At 44.8% G+C, this 22,543-nt stretch overlaps 1 protein-coding gene across 1 annotated transcript in view; it reads left to right on the top strand.

Annotated features, from left to right (window-relative positions):
• Nucleotides 1-3,035: 3,035 nt before the first annotated feature.
• The window catches only part of SLC45A2 (solute carrier family 45 member 2), a 323,571-nt gene continuing 304,063 nt past the window's right edge, over nt 3,036-22,543 (top strand). Inside the window, exon 1 of the mRNA XM_069220574.1 lies at nt 3,036-3,610. Coding sequence (XP_069076675.1) covers nt 3,187-3,610 — 424 coding nt within the window. The 5' untranslated portion in view covers nt 3,036-3,186. The remainder of the gene's footprint in view (nt 3,611-22,543) is intronic.

Genomic DNA, 22,543 nt, shown 5'->3' with positions numbered 1-22,543 from the left:
AACTAGGCCAAAGCCTCCGCTAAAGTAATGCTAAGCTAAGGCATTTCAAATAAGCAAATCGTAGCACACGTTTATGATTATGTCGGATTAGTGCAATTCTAATACACCACGTTATATAAAGCACGCGTATAAATGATGGCAAACTACTCTGAGGGCACATTTTGTCCCCGTACAATCTTTATTAATTCGGTTAATGTCACACATGATTATGTCAGCACTACGTTTATGCGTTAATAAATCAAAACCTTCATTTTCTGCTTCATCACCTCCACCCATTGGGGTCATAACATTTGCGTAGCAGTCCATTTTTCCCTGCTTTAGGGGTTTGGGTTCTTTATCTCTGGCCATGCCGTGGATTATGTTCGCATGCAGCTGACAGGGAGAGAAGGGAGAAGATGGGTCCCCCTAGCCCAACCAGTCCCCCTAACGGTTAATTCCATACTCAGGGAAAGTTTCAGCACTGCTGTTTTATCAGGAGCACGGTGAAACTCAGTCACACTACGACTTCCCCATGTGTTCCCCACAGGAACCCCAACTGACCTGCTGCGGATACCAAGCAAGCCCTCGGGTTCCTTATCATTTTGACCCTATCAGCACACTGGGGGGAAATGCGACTGGTGACTGCACATTATGGAATCCTTGTCTTTTGCCTCTAGGGGTATCTGTCTATCCCTCTCTCCAGCATGCCCCCCCTCCAGTGCCTGTCGTGATCTGGGTGAGCGGGTGCCTTTAAGAGCAACCACACTTCCTCAGAATCAGCGCCGGCAAAATCCTCAAGTGTGTGTTCATTTAAGTTTTGCGCAATCTGCACTCTTACCCTGTGTGACCATTCGGGGGGATTCAAGTAATCCAGGTCACCCTCCAGGCCCCAGACAGAGCAACTCTTGGCTAGTGCATCGGGAGAGGGGGACACTGAATGGCAATGATCCTGTCCAGCCTGCACTCCAGGGCCTGCCGTCCTCCCTCCCTGCCGCCGCTGGACGTTACGTTCAAAGCCACCAGTGGACTGACGCTTTTGCTGCTGCATGGGTATTGTTGCTCCGAGTAGCTGTATTGTGGGGCAAGGCAATGCACCGAAGGCGTCCAGGAAATACGCCTTCACTGCTCTGCTTATCTGAGGGATAGAGGTGGTGGGTCCACCAGGCAAGGTTTGTAGGCCTCTAAATTCCACAGTCCGCTTCTAGGCCTCTTCTCCAGGGTCCCTGCTGCCAGGGTGGGTAGGGAAATTAAAGGAGAGCCCCCAGTGGTATCTCCAACCCCCCATCCCTGCCCACCTGCACGTTGCAATCCAGTCGGCCTTCGCCTCCGTCGGCCCTGGCACAGCTGATCTCCGATCCTCAAGCTGATCGTTCTACCATGGAAAGATGGAGCAGAGGGCGAGAAGGCACAAATCCACGGCTGGGGTCGCATCAGCAGCTGCTGTCTGAGGTGCTCCTGGAGGCCACCTCCCGCATCCCTGCAGCTACCATTCTCTGCTGCAATGCAGTCGCCATTGCCGCTCCTGTAGAAGCTCTCTGTGTCTCTAGGGTACATAAGATTGGCACTCAGGTACTGCATCTGGGTCCTCAAATTTCTCAGGGCCATTTTGAGCTACGATATCCAGATGTAGGGCAGGATTAGTGGAGGATTTTGAGCGAGCCCATGGAGCTCACTAAGAGTGTTGGTAGTTGGCCATCTTGCCGGCCATGCCCCCACTCCCCAAAACCCTTACATATTGAATCTATTTGCACATTTTGTGCCAGTCTTTCTTATACTCTTTGCATTCCATCATACAGCTGGTGCAATACATTTTTTTAAACTGTGGCAGGCTTTATGATATGGAGTGCAATGCCTTCTACTAATGACACGTTACTTTCTATCACAGAATGGAACTTTATAGCACCATAAATGAATGATCCTCCAGTTGTAAACAGAAACATCCGAATGGATTGCATTATCCAACTGAGCTTTCGTTCCAGAACAATTAATTTCTCACAAATTCCTTTAGCATGCATTTATGGGTTATTCCTTAAACGTGCATCATATTTTATATACAGTTAGCAGTCGGTGAAAGTCAACAAAACAGTTAACCAATATATTGTTATTTTTAGCTGTCTGTCTGACCCACCCATAACTGTAATTAGGTCACAGTTCCCATAATATTTTAATGCATTTGTCTAGGGGTGTAGCTTCGGGATAGGGGTGTTATACCCCTCTAACAAATACACTTTATGATAGGTAGTTGTGTAAATAGGTACTTTCAGTTGGGTATGGTGAGGTGTCTGTTGGATTTCACCATGAATTTTTATATACACAAACAAGCAACACCACAAACACTGTCTCTCCCTCTGTTTTGAAATTTCTCAAAATATTTGTTATTGTAGAAAATATTGTTTTTTCTCTCACTTAGTGCGGCCCTGCCACGTTTCCCAGTTCAATGCACGATGTGCTGCCCCAGTCCAGGTTTTTTCTTTGAATTCTGGGACTTTTAGTCTTGTTTTTGCTGTTATAAATTAGGACTACAAGTTCCAGAATTAAAGGGAAAAAACCTGGCCTGGAGCAGCACATCAAGCATGAACCTGGGGAACTTGTCAGCTATGCAAATTGTGCCCCCTACCAGTCCGCATTCCTCTCCCTTTCCACTGCCCCTTGGGCCAATCTCAAGCACCCTCTTTGTTTAAAATGTATTTTAACATTTACTGGAGAAGTGCCCTGATATACTATGGTCGACATGGATATTATGTGTACTATTTGCTAACGGTTTCATGTTGATTTTGGAAGGACTTCATGGATGTGTGGGTTTTCTAAATTCAAATCCTCTCCTGGTAAAACCTAAACACAAGACCTCGGACGTTAACGAGACCACTCTGATTTCAGCCCTTGAAGTGTTTGGAATGTGTATTAAAAAATGAAACGTGTATTTTTTAAGATTCCTGTTCTACATACTTTCACGGTTGATTTTTCTTTGCGTAGAGTCCTAAAACGGCTAAGTTCATTCAAGGGTGGAGCACCTTGGGAGGCCCCTGCTGAAATCCTTCTTCAATCAGCCCCGACAAAGGATTTGTTAAGCTTTTCATAACTTGTGATGAGTCGGACGGAGAAAGGGCTGGAGGGCGCCACTCCTCTCAGGCCAGATCCGCTAGGATGAGAGTCAGGAGACCCCGGTCTCACATGTGAGCCCCACACGCTCCCGCACGGCAGTCTCTCATGACTCTCCCCAAGGAGACCCTGCACCAGCCCCTGGCCTACGAGGTTCGCGGCATGTCAGGTCTACCGAGAGAGCCGAGCGGCGCCGACCTGAACCGCGCCACGGCGGAGCAGGAGCCACCCCGCAGGTCCACGGGTCGGCTGCTCATGCACAGCATGGTCATGTTCGGCCGGGAGTTCTGCTACGCCGTGGAGGCCTCCTACGTGATGCCCGTGCTGCTGAGCGTGGGCCTGCCGCGCAGCCTGTACAGCCTGGTCTGGTTCATCAGCCCCGTGCTGGGTTTCGTATTGCAGCCCGTGGTTGGCTCAGCCAGCGACCACTGCCGCTCCCCGTGGGGCCGCCGGCGGCCCTATATTGTCATCCTGGGGGTCATGATGGTGCTTGGAATGGCGCTCTACCTCAACGGCGACACCGCGGTGTCAGGTGAGCAAACTCCCGCTGCACCCGACAGCGTACCCTTGTTTTCATGAGTCCCAGTGTAAGTAATATGGGTGCCCTAACTGCTAGTTGAGCATTGAAGTGCGGCAATAATCAGAGTTCAGCTTTGGAGACGCGAGTGGGTTAACTCCCAATATTGTGCGTGTGACACCGGCGCACTTCGTCATATTTCGGGTCTGTTACTATTCCGCACACATTCCCAGTGCTGTCACTAGGATGCTCCACTCTCGCCCTACCTGCACACTCCCTGTTCCGTAGTCTCTTGTTTGTGTGAGTGCTTAACAGTCTCCACCTGTGTTGTGCATACCAGCGTGCCGCGCCCTCTCGCTCGCGATATTCAGCCCATGCCCAATAACCTGCTCTATTGCAGTTAGAAGTGTGATCTGATAAAGGGGCCTGTTTACTTAACCTTTCGCGTCTAGGCCACACGTTTCAATGGTCTTCAGCCAGTAGCATTCATAAGTAATTATCTGAGATTTTATACAGTCCTAGATTATTAGCTGCTAGTGTTTTGCATGTTCAATCGTCGCCTTCGATGTAATAAGAGAAGTTAGAAATCTCAGAATGCCACGTTTTAGTAGGTAAAGCGCCAGGGTTGGTCGGAGGTGCTTCACGTGACGAGCTCTCTTGTGAAAAATCGGTCGGTCGCTCCGCCAGCTGTACGCGAGGCACCACTCCAGGCCCTTTTAAGCTTAAATGCCCCTTTTTGTCTAATCAACACCCGCGCGCAAGTCATGGAGTTATTAACGTATCAAAACTTCGCCGATGGCACAGAACAAAGTATGGCAAGGAACTATATTTCGTGGCTTTTCTACCTTAGATAAGACTTTTTCACTTGGCTGTCTACTGACCAGCAGCATGAATACCATATTTCAATACCTCCAGTGCGATGGAAATTGGGAAATCAGGCTGCATAAGAGTAATCATTGGACATATTTTCTGCTGCTTGAGTAAAGAGCAGGGCACACGTGCAGAATCGGGGTCTGTCTATTTGTAAATGGGAAGTTGGCTATTATCTGGTTTTGGTGCTGTTTGCGCTCGAATGGCAACTGAAATTGGTACAATGTTTATTTCACCCCGTAAATATGGGAGACAATAACGTTTGCACCCTATGTGTAATTTTAGCAGGTCAGACCTGTTGGGATTTAACAGTGGAAAAAGGAGCAGTGTTTATTAGAACATGCACATTTTGGTGCGATAAACACAAAGATCCGCGTGGAGTTCCCCAAAATTCGGAGTAAGCGATAATCGCACCATTTTGGTTCCACACACCTCAGTGCCGGATTTTATTAAATGTTAATATAATGAGTTCTGACACGAAACACTTGTAATTAGCCTCCTTGCTCCAATTATTCTGAATTTTGGAAATGCATAGTAGAGATCTGGGCAATTATTGCAACTCTAGCTGGTACAACCAGTCGAATAGGGAATTGGCTGAGCTGGCACATTTTTTTTTACTAATAGTTTTACTGAACTTACATCCATCGCAGCCCTTACTTGTTCATTTTACTCCTTATGCACACTTGGCAGCCGCGCTGGTCATGAGTTAGTTACCGGCTACTCTCTAGTAGTACTGAATGACACTGTCGTCAGTAATATTATAAACATTTTAAGTCCTGTTTTTCCCTACAGAGTGGCTTATGATTGGATCCGTTAATCATAAAAATATTGTGTACTTTTGAGAATATCTGCATTCTTCCCCCTAGAGCCCATAATAACCCCGGGATCATGTTCTCCCAAAACCCCACCCCGAGCATTTCCCCTCATCCCTTTTGTCTCACCATCTTTTTTTGGGAAATCATACCCCCACATCCTCTAGTCTCACTGACTGAGCTAAGCATCTGCTTTTCCTTAACTAAACTTGTTCTCTATTTGTAGTTCCAACAAAAGGTGCAACGATCAAAAGGGCAGGCATTTAAAGTAACAATTGCCCCCCCCCCATTCACATATAATGTATGCTTAATTTGAATAAGGAACTAGATTTTATTCGACACAGTATCGGTCTGGGAACCCAAAGCAGTGCTGCTAAATGTTGTTGGACCAGCTCTCAAGGAGTACATAGCGAGCGAGTCTGCCAACTACAAGAGGGCTTGGGGGACCCCCATTCACCCCAGAACATTATGACAAAACAGTGTATTCTACAACACATTCTTATATATTCGATTTGTAAAGCATAGTAAATGCTGACCTTACAGTGCACCAGGATATGTCAGTCTGTATTTGAGCTCTTCAATGATTACCTCACTATCACCCTTTAACAGCGCCTTTCATCTCTCCATAGTCTCTCTCGCACATGTATTTCATTTGTTGTCTAATGCCTCTCTTACCAGCGTAGTGTGTTGGAGCACTTTACATCACACACACATACAATTAATCATACATGTGTAGATCAGAGTATAGAAAATCTTACATAAGACAAAGGGGTCTACAGAATAGAGGATTCACGTCATCCATACTGCTATGCATTATTTAAGAGTGTTTGGTCTGTGGAAGCCTAAACTCAGGATTCAAAATGTAATACAGTGGATAGGGTTGACTTCACTAATAATTTATTTCTACTCTAACAAACCCTTTTTTATCAAAATGAAGATAATTAAAGACTGGGGCAAAACAAAACTTTCTAACCTGTTCCATTCAGTTTTAATGCAGCACCATGATGGCAGTTCATAGCTCACTGTGCAACATCATGATTGCAGTTTTTGAACTGCACAGTAACAAAAGATCTCTGTTACAATAGCAGTATCCCCCCTAAGCTATCCATACAAAAAATATAGGGCTAGATGTAGCAAGCAGTTTTGCCCATTCTGTGTCTATGGGAAAATGTGTTTGTACATATGGCCCATAGTTCTGTAATCTGCATAATACACATTATTTGCAGTAGGCACATTAACCCTATGAGTTACCTTAGATGAATCAAAAGTGCCACCTTCAAAACTCTGATCACTCTCCAGCAGGTACATTAATTATCAGAGTATCTTGTCACTTTTATTGTTGCCAGAAAACTGTTAGATTTACAAGGAACTCTGCCATGCTTTTAAAAGTGCTGCACTGCTCTAAAACCGTCCACCAAGTAACAAAAGCAGCCCCCCTCCCTTCCAGACAGCCTAGGAAATGCCTGGTACAGCCAGTCTGGCCTTCCTTTGGCATCACTTCTTCACGTGCAGAATTTTAGAATGGCATTCTAGTTTAAAATTCAATCAAAGTCATGCAGAAATAGTAGTCAGTTAACTTTTGTATCTCCAAATACAAATATGCCTGAATAATTCTATTAAAACTCCCTGAATTCTTCAAAACGCCTGGATTAAGAATTTCCATATTTGAGACTGAAATTGAGCACTGTAATGTCCTTGATGTTGGAGGCTAGTTATTAATAGGGTTAAGAACACACCTACCACTAGCAATAATGCCCCCAAACCCAACGTTAGCTCCAGCCACGGTCTCAAAACATCAGCCCCTGACTCATCCCCTAGTAGCATGGCAATGAGCAGGCAGGCTTACTTAAGAGACAGAAATGTGAATTATTTAAATACAACAATACAGTAAATAAGTAAGACACAACACACAATACATATCCCACACCAATTTATAAAAATAGGAAATATTTCTATCTTTATAATGACTCCAAAGCAAAATAAAAATCCAATATAGGGAACTGGAGTTATGAATTTTTAAGGATTTTATTTTTAAAAAGTGCTTTCTAGTGCTTACAAATCAGTAGTGCCAACCTGGGACATCTGGTCATGCTTGACTGGGTTAAAGTCAAAGTTTGAGGCTGACTGCGATGTAGCCCTGTATGGACACACTGAGCGGGAGGCCTCAGTCAAAAATCTAACTTCGCACTTGGACATTTTGCAGAAGCTTTTCTTTCTTGAAATTCTGCGGTCCTCCTAAGCAAGCTTATTTCCATGCAACATTGTCGGACTGCTTTTCCGCAAGGCCCCCATCAAATCCTGGGAGTCTGGAGCTCCGGAACTTTCAGTGGGACGAGCCTCAATCACAGGGTTGGCCCTATGCATGAGATCTGGCCTGATCAGCACAGCATGACACATGGCTCAATTCAAATCAGCCTTTCTGTTGCACACGGAGGTCACTGACTCTGCTCTGTATGTAGGCAATGACTAGATCAGTGCTTCTGCTTTCTCCTCGCATCTCGAAAAGGGAGTCCGTTTGACAGGGCTTCTAACTATACCTCACTCCCTCCAACGCTCTCCTCATCCTCACAGGGCTCGCTGACCTTGGCAAGAAGGCAGGCTCTAGGCAGGTGGTCTTGAATTCCCTGGGTTATGTCCCCTTGCCTAGCAGGCCTGGGCCCCTAGTTCTGGTTTAAGGCAGAAGTCTTGCAGAACTTCCCCACCTCATACAGCCCATCTGTGTGCTTCGCAGATTACAGTTTTGGGGGTCTCAAGCTCCCCTTTTTATAGTCCATTTAATGATACTAAGTGTGATTTGGGGTCTGAATCTGAAGTTTTATGTTGGAAGTGTTCTTTTTTTGAAGTGTCCACTCATATGCGCTCCTTTTTTCTGAAAAGCACTCTCACAGCAGGAGTGTTTCCAAAGCTGATAACCCCAAACAAAAAGGCCATTGGAGTGACTAGAGTTCACACCTGAATGTCGGCATGAACCTCACTTCCCCCGTGCAGCTCCACCTGTTGCTACTGCTGCCTGGTCCTCTGAGCCGGTCTGGGTGTTTGAGGTCCTCCTCCACCCACAGGCACCCACCTGCATCTCATCCGTTGTTTGTGTGTGTGTCTCTCTCTCTCTCCTGCCTTTTTTGCTTTTTCTGCCTCTTTCACTTTTTTTTTTTTTTTTTTTCCTTGTTTTACCCTATTTTTGGCTCCTTCAGTGATCCCTGCACGCTGCTGCCCAACCCCTCCCAGTGCCATGTTTCCATCTCCCGAGATGAGCAAGACCTAAATCCTCCCTCCTTGTGTTTCTCTCTCCCTCTCTGCTGCCTTCTGGCTTTTTTGCTTTTTTGCCTTCCTGTTTCCTTTCTTTTCTCTTTTTGTGGCTCCTTCTCTTTTCTTTTTCTTTTCTTGTTTTGCCCTTTTTTTGCCTCCTTCGGTGCTCTACTGATGCTGGCCTTGCGGCCTGCTCCCCAAACCCCAGCACTGTGTTTCCCACCCTCCCAGCTGAGTGACCCTTCCCCCCTTCTTCATGGCAGCCACTGTGGCCAGTGCCACGGACCCTTGTTCCTGCACATCCATCGGTATGACACAAGCACCCTGCATGCCCTCAACTCCAAAGGCTCTGCTGCCTGCCATTGCACCTCGCCCAAGGACACCCATGGGCCCATTCTCCTGCCGTAACTGCACCTTCACCTGTCCATGCACTCTAAACGCACCTCCTCCGCTGGACCACCTGGACTCCTCCGATGTATACTACTCAATACCCGCTCCCCCATCATGCACGCAACAGAAGTTTGGGACCTCCTCGACTCCCCCACCCCGACGCCACCATCTACTCAGAGACCTGGATCACCACCTCCTCAGCACCAGACATTGCCACTGACGGCTCAAAATCATACATAAAGACGGTGTCAACTGACCAGGAGGAGGTGTTGCTATCGTACACAAACACTCACTCCGTCTCATGACGAGCATCTATGTCCAGACCCCTGTTGCTGAACACCTTCACTTTCAGATCCCCACCCGCCTTTCGGCGAAGTCCTGGACAACTTCCTTGCTCCCCATGACATCAACTTCCACCTTGACAACCACAGTGACCAGAACCCTCATGGACAACCTCGCCACCCTCTGACTTAAGCAACTGGTCAACCTCCCCATGCACTCAGCAGGACACACCCTCGACCTAGTCTTCTCTGCTGGAAACCACATCGCCTTCTCGCACACCTCCGAACTCCACTAGAACGATCATCAGTGCTTTCACTTAACCTTCACCAAGACAGTCGAGCGGCACCATGCCCACTGCCCCCTCGCAGAAACTAAGCCAAGGTCACTGAAAACCAGCTCACCACTGCTCTCTGCCACTCCCCGCCACCAGACACCACAGACGTAAACACCACTGCTCACAACCCCCACCAGTGGATCACCAACTGTGCCAACACCCTAGAACCCCTAAGGAAACCTGCCTCCAATCAATACCATAAGAGACCCAGCTGGCTCTCTCCTGACCTCCAAGAATCCCCGCCAAGCAGCACCGCCACAGACTCCAGCCACCAACCAATCATGAATCACTGGACCCTCCTCACCCTGGAAGACATCCTGAAGCTCATGAAGACCATCCACTCTGGGGCACCCTCCGACCCATGCCCCCCACCCCCACATCTTTAATTGAGGTGGCACCACCATCGCAGCTGAACTATGCCACACCATCAACTCCTCTTTTTAGACCACCACAGTCCCAGATGCCTGGAAACATAGGGAGATATACCCCGTACTGAAGAAGCCCCCCGCAGACCCAACAGAACTGAAAAACTGAAGACCTATCTCACTACTCCCTTTTCCAGCCAAGGTAATTGAAAAAGCTATTGATGCACAGCTCACCGACGTCAAGACCAACCACATCCTCAACCCCCTCCCAATCCGGATTCAGGAGCAAACACAGCACTGAAACTGCACCCTTAGCAGCCACAGATGACATCTGCACATTACTGGACGGTGGCAAAACAGCAGCCCTCATTCTCCTCGACCCCCACCGCCTTCATCACCGTCTCCCACACCACCTTGTGCACCAGATGACATGATGCTGGTATCCGCGGCAAAGCCATGGAGTGGATCTGCTCCTTCCTCACCGGCCGAGCCCAGAGAGTCTGGCTCCCACCTTTCACCTCAAAGACGACAGAAACCAGATGCACAGTTCCCCAGGGCTCCTCCCTGAGCCCCACCCTTTTCAACCTCTACATGACCCTGTTCACCGAGATTGTGAACATAGTCTCATACGCCGACTACACACAGCTCATTCTCTTCCTCCTAGATGAACGACCAATAACCAAAGACAACTTTCACAACGGATTGAAGGCGGTCACGGACTGGATGAGAGACTGCTGCCTCAAGTTCAATTCAATTCAGATAAGATGTAGATCCTCATACTGGACCCTACCACTACTGCACGGGATGACCAAGTGTCCTCGGAACTTCCCCTTCTCCTACCCACCACGCACACAACCTCAGCATCATCCTCGACTCGTTACTGTCCATGACCCGTCAAGTCAACCCCGTCTCATCCTCATGCTTCCACACTGTCCACCTACTTTGGAAGATCTTCAAGTGGATACCCATTGATGCAAGAAGGACAGTCACCCAGGCACTTGTCAGCAGGAAACTCTACTACTGCAATGCACTCCATGGTGGAATCCACAAGAAACACCAAACTAGATTTCAGAGAATATAGAATGTCAAGCCAAACTGATTCTGGACATCCACAGCCACATCTCTGCCCACCTGAGAGACCTGAATGGCTCCCCATCAACAAACGCATCACTTTCAAGCTCCTGATGCATGCGTACAAGGCTCTTCACAACATTGGATCTGCCTACCTCAACCACCGCCTCTCCTTCTATACACTCTCCAGGCAACTCCGCTTTGCTCAACTGGCCCTCGCCAACATCTCCAGGATCCGAAAGGACAATTCTGGAGGAAGATCCTTCTGCTTATTGCACAGTCCTGGAAGACAATGGCACTCCACCTCAGGCTGTCCCCCTCGCTGGGTCAGTTCAGGAAGGACCTCAAGATCTGGCTCTCTACTGACCTGTGTCCCCCAGCTAGCACCTTAAGACCTGCAAGGTGATAAGTTGTGCTTTATAAATGCTGATTTATTGAGTGATACGTATTTCACTGGGCTCCATCTGCCCTACTTTTTATGATTCTCTTCCCAGCCTCCTCTTCTTCCTCAGATGTGCCCAGGTCCCTTCCTTGTGACCTCCTACTGATTTAATGAACACTCTTTAAAGCATACAGGGGAAGACTAGCTCTCCCCTCTCCAGTATGTGTCCTACCCATTTTACTGGAATGCAGCAATACACAAATATGTCTGATGGGATTTCATTACTTACTCTCCATGTTTCACCATGAACCCCTGGTTCAGCCAAAATGTAACTTAGGGCCCTCTATGTGTTGCACCATCCACAGGCACACATAAGTGCATCTATAAAACATGCACACACTGCACATCACTGTATACTTTATATTTTGTACCACTCTTAGGCACACATACATCCAGCACACGCTTTTACAATACTACACCTTCCACATATTGTACCATTAATAGACACACACACAACATGCACTCACCATGCACACACTGCTCAGTCCTAAATTCTCTCTGTATTGTACCATTCCCAGGCACGCACACACCCAATGTAGATACATCATTCCTGCTCTGCTCAGAACTTCACAACAAACTGAAGTAGGCCAAGGGCACGTCGAGCACACAGCAGCAGATCCTTAAAAAGAAGTGAGCCTGGGGCCTCACTCCAGTGACACAGGTTAAAAATGAACTGTTCACTCCTAGTGCTCACTACATGGTATGCTGCTACCACCATGCTTATGCTGTATGATTCCTGATGAAGACAGTAGCCTTTCACCACTGTGAAGGTATTTCATTGAGCACCCTTCCTGGTCCAACATGACTACAGTGTGTGAGATAGGCCTATGTCATGGCACACACACAGGATCTTTGTTTGTCTATGGCAGCAAAAATCAGCATTAGGAATCCAGACATCAGTACAGTTGGACACTCAAGGCAGGAGTGCAGTGCATGTCCATTACCATTCAGAAGTCTTTTCGATTCCAACAGTGTTATCTTAAGATATCATACTGCAGGGCTAGATGGGACATTCATTTGTTAACCCTCCTTAATCACCTGCAACACTGAGGGTAGGATTTCGGTTAAAAATAAAAAACAAGTCTTACTCCAAACCAAAGATTTGATAGATTCAGCGCACATGAGGGAGGCTCCTCAAATGGGGAGAACTGCTCTGTTTTTTTTTTTCTTCCAGCCCTGACAAAAGTCTTATCCTGCTTCTGGCTCTGAATTGATTGCTGCTACTTCATGACAGCTGTCTGAAAGAAGATTTCCCTGTAGTTGATGACTGTTGCTGCTGCTAAACGTGTATAAATACTTCTTTTCTTTGAAAAGATAGTACGTCCCTTTCTGAGTCAGGCATGAACAGACTGTCTCCCTGAAATGGTATGCTCATCACTGCTCACTTCTGTGACACTCAACAAATCATGAACCAGTCAGTGTTTTTACTTCTAAAAAGTAAAAGTGCTTTATTATGCACACTACTTAATACTACACAATAATCTGCAATTATACACTGGATGGTAGGTTGAAATACCTTTTGTGACCATGACACTCCCTAAATACACTAGACACAGTATAAGACAATGTAGCTATCAATCTTTAAGGTATACAACCACATAATTGAAAATGTCACCATAAAATGGTGCAGCATCATTAAAATCACCAAGCATGGTTAAATCTTACAGTGACTTTCATTAACACCTATTATGATTCACCGCACTTGAACAGTTAAATTGTGCTCCTGGTTGCACACTGTAGCAACCAGAACTTGTCTCTTTGAACATCCTGACCTCTAAATTGTGCAATTCTTGGAAAGCTGTATTTTTTTTTTTTTTTTTTTTTACTGCTTTACTGTAAGGTCATCTGGTGCTTCTCCTGGGCCCGGGTTCTTCATCAGCAACATTTGCAGGACCCCATGGGAGCACACCATCCGTGCCTGCACCCTTCATATGCCACAGCCTCCCTTGTCACTTGCAGTGTGCCTGGATCAAGACTCTTCTGAGAGGTTTCATTAAATGGTACCAATGATGCACATACATAAGTAATGAACGTGTATTTTGTTTGCATACAACTTTTTCAATATGACACTATTATATATTACATAAAATAATTAGACTAATTATGTAACTGCCTTTACATAATACCAGATGGAAAGCCAATAAAAATAAATGTAAAACAGAATTCATGTTCTCCGCCATCTGGAGGTCACATTCCTGCAGGCCAGTCCACATAAGATCCAGGGGAGCCCTCAAGGGTACCCTCCCCAGCAGGTCCATCCTTTTGCAGTCTCCCAGAAACTGTAGGGAGGCAGTGCCACTGACCCTGGAAAAACAATTTCTAGTCCCTGGCAGTGGTGGCTCCTACAGAACAGGGGTGATGTGGCAAGGGGGATGCAAAAAAATAAAAGAACACTTACCGGCTGCCATCTCTTCTCTGTCGTCTTTTCTTCCTGACTTACGGCAGCACAGAAGCACACAGGCTCCATACCCCCCTAAACCAAACACTGCATTGCTGTCACCAGCATGGCAGCAGCATCGTGATTAGTCTGAGTGGCCAGGTTTGGCTCACAAACAAGGAGTGGGGACCTAGGTGCGTGTACTCCACCTAGCTGTGCAATACAGCAGGTGGAGAAATGCTAAAGGCACATATCTGTTTGGCTAGCCCAAGACCGCGGGCCAAACCATCATGCACACATAAGGTGCACACACCACTTCTCCTTCCTGTGACACAGCCCCGCCCTAACCTGCTCCTCACTGAAAAATAAAATAAGTATAACATTGCATTAGTATCCTTTTATTTTTCCTTTTTTGCACTGCTCAGAGCAATGGGGTGATGTTCCTCCACCTTAGCGGAGGAGCTGTCGCTGGTCCCTGGATACAATATGTCCTCTCCTTCCCCACGAGTAGACATTAGTACTGGCTAATAGCCCTCTTGTGTTTGGGGCCTTTGATCCTCCAGCTAGCCAGCAGAGTAATTATGTGGCACAGCAGCGTGGTTCAGGGGCTCATATCTCTTTAGATCTAAGTCGTACAAATATTATAAATCTTGAAGTACCTTAGTGCAGATATGTGAAATGTAATATTAGCTCTGCGTTTGGAATCCTGCTGCACTCTAATATTAGTGCAACAACCAAGTCTCTAGGTCTAACTATTGTGCAACTGTAGGGTGGTGTAGATTTTACCAATCATTTATAATATAGTAAAGCAAGCACACTTTTCAGTAATCATCAGTGCATGCTTAGACTATTAATGCCACTCATACGGCAAGGCCAGCACCGATCTATGAAGGGTCACTGTATGACCGGCTGCCTGTCCAAACCCCCTTAGCTTAGCTGCAATGTGACAGACTTTATTTTAAAAGGCAGGGCATGGCTGTTTGCATCCCAGTCCGTTATAACAAAGTTTACAGTGAGTGAGACTCTGGTAGTGAAACTCACTCATGGCATGTCTATAAAGCAGGTAGTGCAAAAAATATTCCAGGGGGATCAAATGGTGTGGAACCCATTTCTTACAATGAGCATTCCATTCCCTCTTCAATTCCTTTGCATGAACATTAAAATCTGTGATTAGAGATTATGTTTCTATAAACTGCAGAACCATATTAAATTTTTCAACTGTTTTTTTTTTTTTTTCTTCCGATGAGTCATTCTTTCTCGTCCTCTGATTTTTGCTGACAAAATAATCTGCCACTGAAGTTGGTCCAACTAAGGAGTCTATTGTAACTGCATCTGGCAGTTTAGTATCCATGTCCTCTAAAAAAGAAAATACAAGTTTTTTTTTATGAATCTTGAAATGGAAATTTCCACTTTCTCAAATTCACAGGCATTAATTGATAGTGAATTGGAAGATTCAACAGTGGATACTTTTAGAATAGTCTTAGCACAGTTTCTATGTTGTATTCCTGAGCTCTGAAGGTGTAAACCTTATATTTTGCCATACGTTTGCAGGAATAGAGGTCAATAAGTCGATTCCAATAAATTTACTTTTTTTTTTATAGCAAAGTCTACTCTTTAGAGCTTTGATAACCGGATGCAGACTATGAATGCAACTTCTTTCTTAACTACATGACCATTTTCAAAGAATAATAGTAACATAATCTATTGATTAAAAACAGAGAGATTGCTGTCCTCTAGTCTAATGCATAAGAGAGCAACTTACCCCACACTTGCTTCAAGCTTTGCCATTTTTAGGGTCGAGCACACACATGTGCTCTACCCTGCTGTAATTTGTCTGTGGGCTTTTAACCACGCCCACCACACGCCTATCAGTTTGGTTGGTCCGTGGGCTTGCCCTTTGAAATTCGCTTGATTTCATTAGTGAAAGGCATGCATACGTCATGCCTTTTTCAGTGTTTAGGCCTTCTCAAGCTCACCGATAAAGTACTGAAAACATATGAGGCTCTGTGTTTTCTGCATGACTTCTGGACTACTTTTTCTTTGTATTTTTTAAGCAGCGCGATGTCGCTGGGCAGTTATCGAGCACTTTGCATGACATCAACCTTGTTACATGGATAAACACACTTTTGCCAGTACGTTTGACTCCAAGCGAACTTCTGTTTCCTTGATGTTTACTGTTTTAGAGACCTGCGAGTATTGGTACAATAGCGCGTTATGCCCCCAACCACCCCACAGTAAATGTAAATCCTAATGTTTATTTTGGACGGCCAGTGACTTCCACATGGTCTGCTTTATAAATGGAGCTTCTATGCCAAAACTGGTTGATACAGTCCTCTTTTATTCGCTAAAAGAAAAGAGAACTGATGTCACAAGACTGGCATGCAAGCCACCAGAAAGGGATTATGGTTATTTTGCTTGCATAGCGCACAGTCCATAAGTAATGTAATTGCTTTTAGTCTGATTCTCATTTTCTGTACACGCAGGCTGGTTTACATAGACTGTACCTTTCCATGGTGAGCTGCAAGCTAAGGACATACGCAGTCGCGGCTCGCGGGATGGAAAAGGGGTGGAGTGGTGCATCACGTGGCAGGGAGGATTGGGGGTGACGAGAGCACAAAAAAAAATTAAACGTACCTTTTTTTCCGCGCCGCTCTGCTCCTCCGTCACAGGCAGGCACAGGCTCCGAGCCTGCCCTGTGGCCAATAATGACACTGCTCAAGGCAGCGTCAGGATTGGCTTGGAGCGCCCAGCCAGGTCACTCCCAGGCAGACTGGGAGCCTGTGCACATGTATGTTTGGCCGGCCCCAGGCGGCTGGCCACACATACTTGCGCACTGATGGTGGAGTACAGAAATTACATAATAAACTGAGTTTATTATGTTTTTTTCTATAAACGTTTTGCAGCTTATGCTAATGGTGAGGGGCTGGGGGATGCCCCTGGACATACGTCTAGCAATCTTCACCACCAGAGCTTCAAAGTTGCTATAGCAAAAAATGGTGCGTTAGAAAACAAATAATCAGCCATAGTATTTACGGCGACTCGCATCATAATGTTTCATGGCCCTTCTCCCCCACTGAGAGGCAGGACAGAGGACGTAGGTGAGTTTTTACTAATACTCCCAAGGTTTGTTAAATCTTAAAGTTGCCCAGCTTTGCATCCGGCACAAAAACATTGTCTAAGCAAATACCTCATATAGACAAGACCTATTGGCTTTGCCAATGCTTGTTTTTTTCCACATGGGGTATTCTTCTTTTTTTTTTTTTTTTTTTTAGGTATGCAGGCACTTTTTCCAGTGCTCGGGCCTTTTTTATTTTTCAATGCAGCGCTGCTTGTACTTGGTTCTGTTGCCCACAAAGATGTTTGCTCAGTCAGACTGAAGTGGGGCTGTTTTTTTTACTTTTTTTTTTTTTTAATTAACTTTGGGACCTATTCTGAAGACATTGGGGTTTGGAGCATTTTAGGCATTTTGTGAGTGAGAAATCGAATCTTAAAAAATTCTTGTTCACAGTTGGAGACGGTGAAGACTTCTAAACTGATATGTCACCAGCTGGTGCATCCTTACCCTGGAAAGAGAACATGAAGCTGCACTATTCAACTCTTTGAAGGCGTTCTATTGCTATCCAGGCAAGCTCCCTATGTGGTGTTTCTATAGTCCAGCAGCAAGGTAGTGAGCAAGGTAGTGAGCTGACCACCATGGGTGGTTTCTGAAAGAATGAAGGACGGAAACTTATCAAGTGATTTGGTTGGTGAACGGTTGTTTGAATTACTGTTCCTGTCTCGGTGCACCTAAACAGATATGCTGTCATTCTTCATGCTGTCATTCTTCCCAGTGCACAGCTTTTTAGACCGGATGAAAAGGCCCACCTTGATGCACCAGGGTGCCTGTGATAGGCCGAAAAAGCTTGAATCCATCCTTGAGCTAGACCCTGAAGAGGGCTGTTTACCATGGCTCGGGGGGGTCCGTCAACCAAACGGCGTCCCATAGTACTGGGCTTACTCTTTCCCAAGAACACAAGATAGTTCCATTTGCATCATCGTTGCCTTTTAAAATCCTTCAAGGGGCGAAGGAATAACTAGGGCCTCATTTTTTAGATTTAGCTTAATGTCTGGTATTTTGTCCCACTCAGTCCCTCCATGGACATGTTTGTTTCTCCCAGTGCGCTCTTGCATCAACATAGACTAGATACTCGAATTAGAAGTTAACTTCCCGCAGTGTTGTCACAGCAGTCCTGGAAAGGAACCGGGATTAGAGCAGAGCCTGTTACCATCATCTCAGGCAGTGTGTTTATTCAGTGTTATGTTTGTCTGAGTGCCAGAAGAATAATTCACACTTTATGCCGATGGGCTACAAGACTGTACCAAGCCTCCATAGCTGGGTGTTTACAGTGTTTCCCCAATAGTAGAAGTGGAGGTGGGCAGGGACGGTCCAAAAAGGAGAAACTTGTATGATAACTAGTGTCAGACTCCGTTCGTGGGGGACACAGGGCAGACAGGCTACTGAGTCCCAGTTGTGGCCATTTAGGTTGCCCCGCCACCCTACAGGTCCATGAGAATGGTTGAGCTAACTCTCCCTTCTAGCACTGATTGTTGCCGAAGTATAAGGCAGTTTTGACAAAATAGATTTCCTTTGGTTGGACTAAATATCCCACCACATGGCTTTATGGCCTGTATCGTACTCAGCCTTCATCACCTATGTTTACTTCTCTTCTTCCTCTTATTTTGCCAACCTGTTCACCAACAGCCATGCACCCCCTTCTTCCATGTGTTACGCAGTTCCTGAGTTGCCTAAAATTCCCAAAATATAACTCTTGGTATCATGAAAAGCAGGGATGATCAAAATCGTGCGTGCCCATTAATTTTTTTTAGGTTGATCATGGCGGCGCACAAGCACTGCTTTTCCGAAGTGTTGCTATGTATCTGGGCTTTTAACAACGCCCAGCACTACCACGCGTTCATGGGCTTGCCCTTTAAAAATCCTTTGACATTGGTAAATGGTTTACAATTGTCCCTCCTTGGGGAGGTTTTGTTACCGCCTTGGCTATCGCCCCTGTTACATGGCTAATTGCACTTTTGCCGATAAGTTTGACAGTGAGCAAACTTATTTTTCCTTTTGTGTCTCTTCACGCTGATGCTCATGGCGGCCGTGGCACTGTGAATCATCTCACTTATGTAAAACTGTTTTACTTTTCATTTTCAATTTATGTGGCAAGAAAAGTCTGGTTTGGAGTTTACACGCTAGTAGCTCTAACTCGAGCAAATACGAGACCAATTGCATTGCAAATGCTTGTTATGTCACTGCAAGCATTGTGTCCTGAAGAAACCAAAAGTCCATGCGTGCGCACAAAATTCAAACCTGGGTATTGCTTGGTAAGCAGCATTTAAAATGTTGTTTTTCCAGTTGCTGTGGTTGACTATTTCACAAGTAATGACTGAGAAGTAGGACAACTGAAGTAATAGCTGGTCTTAAGTCGTTGGAAGGTCGCACCTTTTCTGGTGGGGTTGAGTTTCCTTTTGCAGTAGATAGTCAACATATTGAAGGTACTGTCTTATTTTATGCTGTATTTGCTGGTAAGCCTCCCTACAATCATCATTTTTAACTTGTCTTTCGCAGAGGTACATGCCATAGTTATTTCTTTGTACTCCTCTTTTTTTTTCCTGTAATTTTTGGCATCCAGATGTTTGAGCTGTAGAACGTGTCCTTGGAAAAACCTGAGGCCTCAGCTGTTTCGTGTAAATGTGAAGTTGTAGTCATTGCACCTGCACCCTTTATTCGATTATTTTGTAGCGAATATTTTGTTTCTGTCTTGAACATATGAACATTTTTCAAAACTGCTTCAAGGGAGTTGAGGGGCCGCAGCTCTCCTCTCGAGCTGAGACTTCACAAAAGTTAGCTGACCTCATTTTTAGCTGTTTTCAGGCGTTTGTTACAGTGTTGTCCAGATGGCGTGCCTATCTCAAGGTCACGGATTGGGCAATGACTTTTGTTGCATCAGGAATCAAAATGATTGCTTTTGATGCCAATGTTTTTATTTCTCGCAGCTTAATATCTGTGTTACAGAGACTGTTTCAAAGCAGAAGTTATTTCAAGAGGCCAATCACATTTTAGTTCAGTTCCAATTATGTTGCAGTTATGGAGTTATGTTTTTATTTAGGTGTAGGTTTTTCAACCTTAAATTGCCTCAAAGCAACTATCGAACATAATATGAATATGCTGCTCTACTCAGCATGGCTTTATCCTAATTGAAAGCAGTGCTTCCGGGTGCCAAAGATGTGTCCACTCGGTAAACCTGACACTGAGGACAAGTTTTAGAACATAAGTGGAATGCACCCAAGAAATTATTTGAATGCATGTTATATGTAATCCTGTTTTCTGCTGGGTGCACGATTTACTCCGGGAGGTAGAAAATCCAATGTTAACAAAATGATGTTCATATGCTTCCATTCATTGTTAGTACAACCATTTTGATTAAGATCTGGTGAATATGTAGAATGGTTTCTTTATATTTTTATTAACACATCTAAGTATATTTTGTAGAACTGGGATCTATTTCTTCAGTGTGTTAAAGCATCAACCCATCTAATAAAGCGCCAACTAAACGTGTGCGGTAATATGCTGCATAATTTGCCTTTCCTTATAAGTAACTCCCCTCTGTTCATATAATATGGCCTCTCATTGCCACAAACTTCCAGCAGCACTAAGTGTAGTGCATTGTTTAATACTAAACATGGTTTTATACGTATTGTTTGAAAGCCAGTTTTGCTTCTGTGTTTGGTCATCTCTTTTGGATGCTTAGCGTTTCCAGATACCCACCCGTTTTACAATGTTTTCAGTGACAATGAAGGCTCCTAGGTTCTCTCTAAGGCACAGGAGTCAGTTGTTTCCCCTTCCTTTTCAAAACTTCCTGTTTGGTGCTCGTTCTCACTGTCCCAGGCCATTGTAGGCATTACTGTCCCGATTTATGGAATCGAGCTCTCACATCAATGCAACATATATATGAAGTGGACCAAAACACGCCCCATCTTAACTTGGCTTACAGTGTTTTGAAACTAGTCTTGATGTCCTCTAATGCTTTGGTTTGATGTTTATTCTCACCCGTACTCCTGAGACCTAGGCTGCTTTACTAGATCTTAGCTCTGTCTCCCTATTATTGCATTGATTGTAACTGGACACTGCATGAAGAGTTGTCACAAGCTGATACATCTGTTCATTGATGAACTACTAATTTCTGGTCTGCAAGAACTCATACTTCTAGGGTCAGCGTCAAACCTGAATCAGCATGGAAATATAGCTTCAGCAGTGACATCTATAACTTCCCAATTTATACCCGCTTTTGAGCCTAACAGTGGTGGTCATTTCCTTGTAATAAAAATGTAAAAATAGAAAACATGTAATAGAATTTTAGTGGCACTTTACATGTGCCGTCTAGCAGACAGGTGTACCTAGAACAAGTATAGAAATGGCATCACAGGAACATGAGTCTTATCAGCACAGAGAAAATGTACCACTGGCTTGAATTACTGTATTCTGAATCCATTGTTTAAATGGACAAAAATACATTGGTAAGGTATTGGTGTACCACCCTTGGCACTGAAGTGGTCTTCCTTTTAGGTGGATGTGCACATACATTAAAATACTATCCCTCACTATGCAAGGTAGCCAATTGCAGAAGTGGCTGACCCATTACTCAGTGTTGTATGCTGCGGTGGGTTGCAACAAAATGTCCATAGCAACTGAACTAATCAAGGGATCAAAAAAACGGACCCAAAGCCCCTGCATTTATGGATACAGGTGGGAGTTTTTCTACGTACACAAGATCAGTTGTTTAAAGCAGTCTCAAGGTTGGACCTAAATGCACAGACTTGCTGAAATCATTATTTGTGGTTTGGCTTCCCTTGTCTGGTACAATATAATATAGCAAGCATTTGCAAAGCCAATAGGTCTGGCTCTGACCGCCAGCCTTTTGATATGTTTGGCAATTCTTTTGTCATGGATTTTGCAAACGATTATTGTTTAGATAGCTGCCAGACCATCATCAAATCTAAAAAGAAAAATAAATTGGCTAAAGACAAAATGTTTTTAGGTCTCAAAGTACACATTACCGTACTGACACTGAACAGAAGTGTATTGTGTGTGGTTGTGCTTCTTGTGAAACGGCAGCTTGCCATAACTCATAGTGAAGTCAATCAATGGCTGACACATTGCCCTTTGATGTATGCTGTAGTGCGTGGAAGAAAAATGTGAAAGATACAACCTTAGACTAATGGAGGAAATCTGTCTGAAACCCCTATAAATAACTCTTATAGTTACTTTTAGTAAAATGAAAATGTCTTGGCTACCAAAGACCTAAAAAAAGCCAACCTGGTTTGTATTGGCTGTGAGCCTCATAACTTAGAGGACAGAAAAAGAAGGAAAGAAAAGGAAAGAAAAAAGTTAAGAAATAAAAAGGAAGGTAGGAGGAAAGAAAAAAGATGAAAAGACGAAAGGAATGAAGGCAGGGAAGAAAGAAGGCAAAAGGAAAGAAAAAGGGAAAAAAGGCAAGAAAGAAGCAAAGAGAAAAAGGAAAGAAGGCAAAAAAGTAAGGAAAGTAGGTAAAAAAAACAAAGAAAGATAAAAGGCAACAAGGAAAGAAGGCAGGGGAGAACGCAAGACAAAGAAAAGAAAAAAGAAAGAATATAAAACGAAAAAGGAACAGCAGCACAAAATAGGAAAGGAAGAGGGAAAGCCAAAAGGAAATAAAGGAAAGATGGGAGTAGAAAAG

The sequence above is a fragment of the Pleurodeles waltl genome, chromosome 1_1 (genome assembly GCF_031143425.1).
Source record: "Pleurodeles waltl isolate 20211129_DDA chromosome 1_1, aPleWal1.hap1.20221129, whole genome shotgun sequence".
NCBI classification, from domain to species: domain Eukaryota; kingdom Metazoa; phylum Chordata; class Amphibia; order Caudata; family Salamandridae; genus Pleurodeles; species Pleurodeles waltl.
This window is presented reverse-complemented; position numbering and strand designations above follow the sequence as displayed.